Genomic DNA, 10,620 nt, shown 5'->3' with positions numbered 1-10,620 from the left:
AGGAAGGAAGGAAGGAAGGAAGGAAGGCAGAAAAAGAAAGGCTGTGATTTCCAAGAATGCAAGTTTCCATTAAACACCAGTGCCAAAACCATAAACCTCGACTGGCAGGAACACAAGTGAACCTCTGCGACTCGTTTTTGACGCTGCACTAATTTTGCTTATATAAATACCCATCCATCAACTCCCCTTACAGCGGCTGAGGATTAGAGCGGCTCGACGCAGTGCCCATCCGAGTCAATGCGACCTGCGTGCCGTACAAAGAAATGTCTCTTTTCCTCCTGCCGCAACAGGTTAACTGCGTTTGTCGGGGAAGGCCGTCAGGCTCCGACCCCGCTCCTCCAACCGCTTACGCTCCCCCAGCCTGCGAGTTGAGACCTGAGCTGCGACAAAGCTGGGAAAGTGAAGCTCCGGGTTCACCAGAACGCAGCCAGAGACGGGCTCTGCCCGGAGGCAGCCGGGACACCCACACCCCGCCGGCCCGGCCCAACTCTGGAGCCCCAGGGCGGGCATCCGGAGCTCCTGCCCGGCTCCCGGAGGGCTGCCGCCACTCCCGCGTCGCGCCGCCACGCTCCGGCAGCCGTCTGGGGACACGGCTGGGGATAAAAGCGGGGCAGCCCCGCCTCATCCCGAAAAGGAAGGAGGGCTGAGTGGGGAACGGGAACGCCCGCTCGGCGAGGTCCTGCCTCCAGCTCGCGGCTCGGCTCCCTGCGATGGTGCCGGGGTACGGGACGGAGGCTGTGCGGCTGGGAAGGATTTCCGTGGGCCGGCCTCGGTTCAGAGCGGAGCGGTCTGATTCTTCACGCCCCGAAGGATGCGAGTAACCGAGTGTCCGTGTTGCGGACACACCCGGGTATCTCCTGGAGAGCCGAGGACCCAACCTGTTGTACGTCGCGGTACTTTAGGGCGAGTTTGCGGGAGGGCCCGGCAGCCTGCCTTCTGCCGGGAGTGCAGATAGCATCCCCGGTGTCCTTTGGAAGCTGGCAACCGTCGCTCGTACAAAGAGGATGGGCTGGCGTGGGGAGGGTGTGCTGTGGAGTAAAGCCACTTGTCACATTCAGACTGAAAGCTGCTGATGTGGGAGTACCCAAGCAGAGCTTCTTGCTGTAGCACCTCTCTGCAGCATCTGACCGATTTTCTCTTTTCTCAGGAGAGGCAGTGAACTCCACAGAGACACACCGCAGGGTGCGTCCCCCGTTTTGCATCTCGCTAGGTGGACTATGGTGGCAGGAAGATGTTGGCTCGAAAGAGTATCATCCCTGAGGAGTATGTGCTGGCACGGATCGCTGCCGAAAACCTGCGCAAGCCGCGCATCCGGGACCGGCCGCGCAAAGCCCGCTTCATCGCCAAGAATGGAGCATGCAACCTGGCCCACAAGAACATCCGCGAGCAGGGGCGATTCCTGCAAGACATCTTCACCACCTTGGTGGACCTGAAATGGCGTCACACGCTGGTCATCTTCACCATGTCTTTCCTGTGCAGCTGGCTGCTCTTTGCCATGATGTGGTGGCTGGTGGCTTTTGCCCACGGGGACATGGACCCGAGCACAGAGAACACTGCAAACAACACCAAGTGGACTCCGTGCGTGACATGTGTCAGGTACAGCGCAGTCGGGGGGACAGCAAAAGGGGGGGACATGGCTGCCTGCTGTCCCATCGATGACTGAAATGCAGTTTTTGGTTTACATGAACCATTATGTTTGGTTGAGACAATTGAAAAGTGCGGTGTTTTCCTCTAGATTACGTAAATTCAGCAAGCCTTCTGGGCTTGGAAAATGCTATACTGTAGATTTCTTTGATTCCTTACAGGATCTGAAAGAGAGGGAGACCTGCTGCTTTTCATGTGTCTCCACACTCTGTGGGTGACATACCTTGCCTGTCAAGATAAGAGCCTGCTACAAGAGTGGTATGTGTTACACGTATCGTAATGTTGTCTGTGGCAGCAGGAGCATCCCAGGCGTGGTGTGAGCTGTGAGCCGTGCTGGTGGAAGGTGGCCTGCTCCAAAAGCAGTGTCTGGGAGGCAGGCACCCGCTATAGGTGTCAGCTGGCAAGAAATGTGCTGCTTAGGGCAAAACGAGATCTGTTTCAGGATGACACTTGCAAGACAACTCCATAATGCCTGGCCTTTGATGAGGCCAGCAGTTTGAAGGACGAACTGCTTCCATGATGTGCATGATTTATCGGACAGTGAAAGCTTAAGGGAATTCTGGGTTAAATGTCAGCTATTAAGAAAAGTACTTTCCTCTCTGTCCCCAAATGACAATTTTCAAGGCTCTGGCAAAATGACGCATATCTACACAGGACAGGGGGAGCATTTGTTAATGGGAAGTGAGAGTAGACAATAAGATCACTCTGTCATCTCATCAGTAACAGGTCTTTTTATAGCAGCAGGTGCTTTTAAGCAGGACGATCTGGATTCAGGGTGGCCAGGCTGCCCTATAGCAGCTGCCTTGACACACTGCAGTGACTGTGTGTGTGAGGGGCTGAAAGTTTCTGCTTCTCTTTTAACTTTCTGTTGCACATAGTTTTTGAGGCACCTCAGCAAGCTTAAGGGCACCTCAGATCTGACTCGTGAGGCAATGGAGATTTCATTCTCCCTTTTTTTTTTTGACACTATTTTGCTAAATGGGAAATTTCCAAGGGGAAGACAATGCGGAGATTTTCCAGGCTGACCTTCATCAAGCTGGGGATCTGGAACAGCGGGAGATGGCTGTCTTATTTCCTTTCCATTAAGGGGTCAGAAACAGTTGCCTCTGACATGAGACATCATGATCCAGCACCCACTGGGGATGTCCTTCAGGATATCACCCCCTGCCTTTCTGGTGTACTGCTCCCAGAGGGAAGCGCGTGTTAGATTTGTCCAACCCCACCAACTTTCTGGTGTCCTCTGGGAGGATGTCACCCTACTTGGTGGAGGCCCCCTCAACATGTATCCCCATGGTGCTCCTGGGCCACTCCACAGAGCCTGGTCTGACTGCTGAGGTCATCATGCCACCGGGACAAAGCAGAGCTATAGCCCCTGCTATCTCCCTGTAGCCCCAAATGCAACATCCCTGTGCCAGCAGTGTCCTCCCTGCCACAGAGGCTCTCTGAGGGCTGGCAATGAGCAGAGCCAATGAATCGGTGTGCCTTTGAGCTTAAGCCCTTGGCAAACAACACCTGTCATACTCCCCTGTGATTACCTGAGATGTTTCAGCCAACAGCTGCCAACGTATCCACGGAAAATCTTTCCCTACATCTTTTAAACCTGGCCACCACCTCAGACGCAAATCAAATAATACAATCTGAAACAACAATATGATTGCTGATATTTTTAAGAGTAGCGTGTTGCTGGATTTAAAATGTACTTAATATTGTGTATATGTATATTATATGAATTGACAAATAATATAATATCCGTCAAAATAGTGGCAAATATTTTTTTAATTCACTTTCCTGAGATTTAGGCTCCAGATATTTCAGCAGAGCTTTTTTGGATGGGTGCCATTACAAATTTATAGGAAAATCTGTCTTTAGGAGATTTTAACCCCTGCTGCAGGGAACTTGCACAGCACTTCCATTTTTCAAAGTCCTGCAGAATTTCTAAGGCTAGTAGCACTTTGCCACGCAAAGCAAATGTTATCCAAAGAGAAAAACTGTTGCAGAGCTCTAAATTGAGGGACTTTGCAATAATGTGGTTTGACATTCATGGCTCCCTCTTTGCTTGTTCACCATGCTGTCCAAACTTGTTGCCTGTGATACTGCCACTCCAAAAAGGTGGGATTTTTTTTCTTTTTTTTTAATGATGAGTATCAAAGGGTGTCAGAATATTTCATTGCACAGAGCTTTAAATTGAATTAAATTAAATTAAGATTTAGCTGGAAGCTTTATTCTGCATGTAGATGGCTACTCATTAACATAGAAATCATTCCATGAATGAATGAACTCCTTCATCCCTGATTTCTTCAGTATAAAAGACAAGAATAAACTCCTCAGCGTGAGGGAATCTGCCAAAGATTAACAAAACAGAAAAGGAAAAGAGAGATTAAGTTACTTCAAAGATGTCTGTCTGTGCAGAGACTGGCTGGTTTTCTGAAAGATGACCATTCTCATTCTACAGAACATTATCCCTGATTCTGACTGTTCTATTTCAATGTCTCTTCTTGAACCCAGGCCTTAGAACCATCTTCATGGACAGGATATATATTTTCCATAGGTAAAGCCACACAATTGGGGATGCTTCAAATGTTTGTGGACTGCACTGTGCCAAAAGGGTCACTATGTTAGTTCATGAGACCCCGTGTGCAAAATATCTACTGCATAAACCCCAACGTACAGGTTTGGAGTATAAGAGACTTCTGTGAAGGAAGTATCAGTTTATACAGGGAAGTGAAATAGCCTGGTGTATATTCAAGAAGTGATATTGTGCACTATTATAAATAATGTGTTCTGGAAAGTTTGCAGACAGCATCCTCTGATGTCCAACAGTATAGTATATTAGAGATACACTTCTACAACCCACTGTTGTGTTGAAGTTTTCCAGCTAGCTTTGCCACAGCAGTGAGCTTAACCCAAACCCTGGGCACAGCATTGTCTTTCAGCTGGGGTGTGCCCTCCCTCTGCAGCCTGATTCTGTGGGCTTAGATGCAAGGCATGCAAGAGTCTGGGAGGTGTGATAAAGCTGGGAGTGTCCCCTTTCCCTCCAGGAAAACTTGCTAAAGGGGCTCATGACAAAGAAAGTCAGGTTTTGAAAATGAAGTCCTGCAGCTTTCCCAGTTTCCTTTCCCTGTGCAGGCTGGTGGGAGAACCTCAGTGTGCCAGCCAGTTGCTCACTGGTTTGTCTCCAAAATCCCTGCCAATCCCTGCCAAGAGCTTCATTGGATGTAGAACGTGGAAAGTCATGCTGGGAGTTAAAGCACTGTCAGCTAACATGGTGTGCAACATTTTTCTGGACAGAGAATCTAGTGAGCTTCTTAGGGTCATCTAGAATTATAAATGGTCTTCTAAGAGCTCAGGCTCTTACGTCTTTCCTCTCAACATTATATGCATCACTGATCATACAAACACTGAATCACCAAACATGCAATGTTAACAGAAGGCTTAAATTTACAAGAGCTGCAAAAATAGGCACTTAAGTTTGTTTCTACTAAGCATATGCTAATAGCTTATCAGTTTATGTTTGATGAGCTTTGAGTTAACTTTATACAATCTTCCTCTCCAGGTCTTTCACCTCTGCTTTCCTCTTCTCCATTGAAGTTCAGGTGACCATTGGTTTTGGGGGCAGGATGATGACGGAGGAATGTCCCTTGGCCATCACAGTCTTGATCCTACAGAATATTGTGGGTCTAATAATCAATGCTGTCATGTTGGGCTGCATCTTCATGAAAACCGCTCAAGCTCACAGGCGGGCAGAGACCTTGATTTTCAGTCGGCAGGCGGTCATTGCTGTTCGAAATGGCAAACTTTGCTTCATGTTTCGAGTAGGAGACCTGAGGAAGAGCATGATCATTAGCGCCTCCGTGAGAATTCAGGTTGTGAGGAAGACTACAACCCCTGAGGGAGAAGTCATACCCATTCACCAAGTAGATATCCCCGTGGATAACCCCATTGAAAGTAACAATATTTTCCTGGTGGCTCCCTTAATCATTTGTCACGTCATAGACAAGCGCAGTCCTCTTTATGATATCTCCGCTGCTGACCTGGCGCTCCAGGATCTGGAGCTTATAGTGATACTTGAAGGAGTCGTGGAGACAACTGGCATCACTACGCAGGCGAGAACCTCCTACATAGCAGAGGAGATCCTGTGGGGTCACCGCTTTGTGCCCATTGTCACTGAAGAGGAAGGTGTTTACGCTGTTGACTACTCCAAATTTGGCAACACAGTCAAAGTGGCAGCACCACGTTGCAGCGCACGAGAGCTTGATGAAAAGCCTTCAATTCTCATCCAGACCCTGCAGAAGAGTGAGCTGTCCCACCAGAACTCCCTGCGGAAACGCAACTCTATGAGGAGAAACAACTCCATTCGGAGGAGCAACTCCATGCGGAGAACCAACCCCTCCCTCATGGTGCCCAAAGTGCAGTTCATCACACCCGAGGGGAGCCAGAGTGCCTCTGAAACGTGATGCACAGCCTTGTGTGGGGTCAAGGGGAGGTTCAAAAATAAATTTCATTCTACTGAAGAAAATGAGAATGCAGAAAAGAACTGGGCAAGGACTATTTATTCCATTACTTACTGAAAGCACTACCTAATGGCATTAGGAAACACGTTAGCACTTAGTGTATGAATTAATAAAAGTGGCACGTACACTAAAGAAAACACAGTTCACTTATGTAATATAATGTGTATTTATACTTCTCCTAATGGCATGCTAATTTTTTTTTTAATCATAGTTTTTCTATCAAAGGCCTCTTTCTCATCTTTTTCCACTGTCTGTCACAAAGTGTGTTTTTATCCTGTAGAAGGGTTACTCACCCACAGGCAGAAGTTTAAAACAGCTACATATCGACAGCTTGCATTTATTTTGTGTGAAATATTTGGATTTCATTTTTTTAAGGGTGAGTCTCTTGTTCTCTTGAAAGGATTAGCTAAATTCCTCAATGATTTTACAGGAGAAGAGGTAGGATTTTCCAGTCAGTTTTCTAGATCCTTTCTTTCCATTGTTTTATAGCAAAGATGTTTTGAAAGCAGACCCAATAAGTGAAGTGACCTGGCCATTCCAGAAGAGAGCTTCTGCAGCTCTGAGCAGCACCAGGATTAAAAACAGCATTTCAGCAGATCCACAAAATAGTACAGCCTTTTGCAGGGTCCTGCTCTTGTCCTGCAGGTAGGATATAGTGCTGCAGGACAGTATGTATCTGCAACCCATGCTGAGAGATTGAAGTGTTCCCAGCCTCTCCTTGAGCATCTGTCGTGCTAAGGCTGAAAAAAGCACACAGCTTTTCAACATTCTCCTAGTACTGGTTGAAGACCAAATCCCGTTGTTTTTATTAGTTTTGCAGATTAACATACTGAAGACAAGAAATCGATTTCCTTCACTTACATTACTTTTTGTAGGATTAAGTCTGTTTGCTTCAGCAAAAGGTTGTTTGTTTGTTTGTTCTTCTCCAGTGTGACTTCATGAATGGGAATAAGAGGGGATCATGGTAGTAATATTACAAGTAATAATATTTTCAAAGCCATCTGAGTAGTTTTCAGGTGATACAACTGAAGTGCTACCTTTTAGCAATGTCGCACTCGTGTTCTTATACAAAATGACATTGAAAGTTGGTGGTGAGCACCTTTTCTCTTCAAATCACAGGGGGTATTTCTCATCTAGAACCTTTGCCAAAATGTCACTGCAAGATTTTCTAGAAGAGTAAGTACAGATAAAACAACTAATTGTGTCACATTTGGTAATGCTAAATGGACGGATGCTTCTTTCCCCTGTGAAAACCAAGTATAATTATGGACAAATTCTTGTTCACAGAAGTTGCCTTAATGTCTCTGGCTCAGGAAAGGTACTATTTTTGTGCTGACTCAGTAAGACACTCAACCACTTAAATACTCCTGTGATTTTAAATATCTGCTTACTCCTTCCAGGTTACACAGTCAACGGCAATGCTGGATTCTCATTCTCTTTGGAAACTAGTTCATCAGCACTTGAACGGTCAGTTTATAGCTTCTTTAAGGGTTGGATGGTGGCATGGAAGGGCATTGCTGTGTAGTGTAGACTCCTTATATTCAGAGCAGGTGCTGTCTATGAAATAAACACCAACAAAATGCTTCATCTGAAGTACTAACAGAAACTGAAGTTTCTACTAAAAGTGTTTATTCCTGTCCTGCCCATTAGTGTTCTGGAAGGATGTCTGGTGAACATCTGGAGATATTAATCTGTCCGTTGTGTGTCCAAACAATGAACATCTGTAGCTTCCAAGAAGAGTCAGAATGAACATGTACAGTTTGTCTCTGGTCTGCATTTGCAGGCCTATGAATTTCTGTGAGACAGCCTGCTTGCAATACAGTTAAGTCAAATGCTGTACAAAAGCAAATTTTCTACAAAATAAAAAAGTGACAATAATGATTTATTCAGTCTTTGATTTTCTGCTCATGTCTTTTCTTTTTTTCTTTCTATTATCCATTCATTTTTCTGGATTATTTGTCCTTCTTGTCCCTCTTCCTTTTCCACAGACTCTTTGAGTAATAATTTTTTTTTTTTAATTTTCTTAGTCTTTCAAGAGCTTCTCTGTTTTAAATAGGAAAGTGCCTTTGTACTCTTTGTGGATAGCCAGAAGAGTTAGTGTGATGGGGACATGGAAAGCAAACAGGGAGCACTCAGAGAGAATACAAAGTATAGTGCTACAGGGTTGAAACCAACTTCCAAGTAATGGTATCTGGAGGGAGCTTCCCCCAGTGGCAGGTCACTCCATAGTTATCGCTGTCTGGTTTACTTGTGCTCTCTTCCAACACATTTGCAGTGAGCCAGGGTCAGAACAGTACCTGGGGTGGGCACACCCTGAGCCAGGGGGGTAAACAGGGGCCTAGAGGAGGTACAGCAGACTGCAGACATCCCAAGCACCCTTCCTGGGCAGCCCCAGTGCACCCATCTGCTGCCTGCTCTGCCACCAAACTTGCCTGGAACCTTCTCTATGTCATACTTCTAGCTCCTCCAAAAATGGTCCCACTCCTGAGCATTGCATCACAGGTGCGTGCTGCGCTATGATAGTTTGCCCTTACAAGCAAGCCGTGTGGCTCCATCCACAGAAGAGTTATCTCAACCTTTCTGGGACGCTCAAGGCATCATGTGGCAAAGGATTCAGATTTAGCTAATATCTCATACACAGAATAGGCCTTCACCATAAAGCCACATCTTACTGTAAAACCATGGGTCACCTTAGAGGCATAGACCTCAGCATGCCTTACCGCCATCTTGAATGCATTTCACAAAGGCACATACCTTCCCCTTTGCATAAAATTCGGGCAACGCATTATGCTTTTGCTTTTCCATCTGGAAAGCAGTTATGTGCACTCCACTCTTGCTGACAGAAGAAACACTGCTAATTTTGCATATCTTTTCTCCCTTCACAAACTAAGATTAAGGACATTTTGTGAAATCAGTTTTCTGCCTTTTCAGTGATTATTATTAGCAAATGTTTGCTAATGCAAGCTGAAAAAGTAGTTTGTGTAAGACCAGAAAGGAACTTTGTCTGGAGAAAAACACGAGATATTATATGATGAAAGGAATAAAGCTTTCATTATTTTTGATAAATGATACTCTCCACGGAGCACGATATTTTCAAAACACTGGTGAGGGTTTGGAAGGCACTGTCAAACAATAAATCACATCCCTCTAGACTCTGGTTTTGTGCTCCACTGCCATTAGCAACGGCGTTTTGTAGCCATGTCGCCATGGCACAGCGTCCTACAACTGTGCGTCAGCCCTGTCTGCAGATGCCTGCGGTCGCATAACAAGTTGCACTAGGGATTCATGGGGAGCTGGGTGCTGCCTGGCCCCAGGAGCTGTGGTCACCAGTCTCAATGGGCAACAATGCTGGAGTTTGTGATCATAGAGTTGGGGCTGAAAGTATCAGGGACCTGGCATCCTCATGACATCCAGATCCGTAGACAGGAGATGGATGACCTCTGCTAGACTGCCCCATGCACCAGAAACCCTGCCAGAGCCCTTGGGTGGTGACATGTCCCCAAGAGTGGATTGGTTAGGGTTGTGCCCTCCCAGACACTTTGTCCTTCAGTGTCCTTCATAGCAAGGTTTAAAGGACCAATGTGACAGGATGTGACACAAGGTGGTGGGGGAAATTCTTTCTGTCTGTAACAGAAGGCAGTGAAATACAAAAAGAGAGAGTAAGTTCCCATTTCTCTACATTGCCTTTCTGAATTGCTTGCAAAGCCAGGTGAGAGTTAACATTTTCCTCCAATTTATGCTTATGTCAAAATATATTTTCTGTATATGTGTGTTTACATCACATCCAGACTAATCTAAGATGATAGGCAAGAATTCCTAATACCCCTAGTGAATTAATAATGCTGCTTTCCCTATCTCTCTGAATTATGTTTCCTACTTCCCCTTAAGAATTCCTTGAACTTGAAAAAAAAGATTTCTCATGTGATAACTGGACAGTAAAGATGTGTTCCCACATTCTTTCATTGGACAGTGTAGAGAGATTTACCCTGTGAGACAAAATCAGTGCCGTCCAAGAGAAACAGCCTCCAAGACTGAGGCACTCACGGTTTGGACATGTCAGCAAGGGGCTTGGATTAAAAGAAACCATTGAAAATAGTTAAGTATGCACTACTCTCAGACCACTGACAAGTTACTAATTAACAGTGGAGACAGAATATGCTGGAAACATCAAGCTATACTACAGCATAAATTTAAAAAACTGCATTCAAGGAAATTATGGTCTGAACTTCAGCTAATGCTACCAATGATTTAATCATTTGTCCTGTTAAAAATTCAAAAAGGAAGACTAAAAAAGTGATAGATTATCTGTTCACATCTAACAGGTTTAACAATTTTTTTTTGCCTCTGTTCTAAAAAAAGAGTTGTCCCAAATGAAGACATTTCTTTCACCCACAAACCTGGTCTGTTTTTCTGGAAGGTGCACATTATCCTCAACACACTTTTCTGGATTCAGTGCAGTAGCTAT

General features: G+C 45.6%; 1 protein-coding gene across 1 annotated transcript; it reads left to right on the top strand.

Moving 5' to 3' along the window:
* Nucleotides 1–635: 635 nt before the first annotated feature.
* On the top strand, nt 636–8,036 carry KCNJ8 (potassium inwardly rectifying channel subfamily J member 8). The gene is made up of 3 exons (XM_003202550.4): nt 636–883; nt 1,148–1,596; nt 5,198–8,036. Exons 2-3 carry the CDS (start codon nt 1,232–1,234, stop codon nt 6,096–6,098), a joined length of 1,266 nt encoding a protein of 421 aa, XP_003202598.1. The 5' UTR covers nt 636–883; nt 1,148–1,231; the 3' UTR covers nt 6,099–8,036.
* The last annotated feature ends 2,584 nt before the right edge of the window (nt 8,037–10,620 follow it).

This window comes from Meleagris gallopavo, chromosome 1 (assembly GCF_000146605.3).
Source record: "Meleagris gallopavo isolate NT-WF06-2002-E0010 breed Aviagen turkey brand Nicholas breeding stock chromosome 1, Turkey_5.1, whole genome shotgun sequence".
NCBI lineage: Eukaryota > Metazoa > Chordata > Aves > Galliformes > Phasianidae > Meleagris > Meleagris gallopavo.
This window is presented reverse-complemented; position numbering and strand designations above follow the sequence as displayed.

Bases quoted from the DNA above. Each gene is read 5' to 3' on its own strand.
- KCNJ8 (XM_003202550.4), top strand. From the start codon at position 1,232: ATGTTGGCTCGAAAGAGTATCATCCCTGAGGAGTATGTGCTGGCACGG. The intron at 1,597-5,197 runs GTACAGCGCAGT...CTTCCTCTCCAG, and splicing joins CCGTGCGTGACATGTGTCAG to GTCTTTCACCTCTGCTTTCC.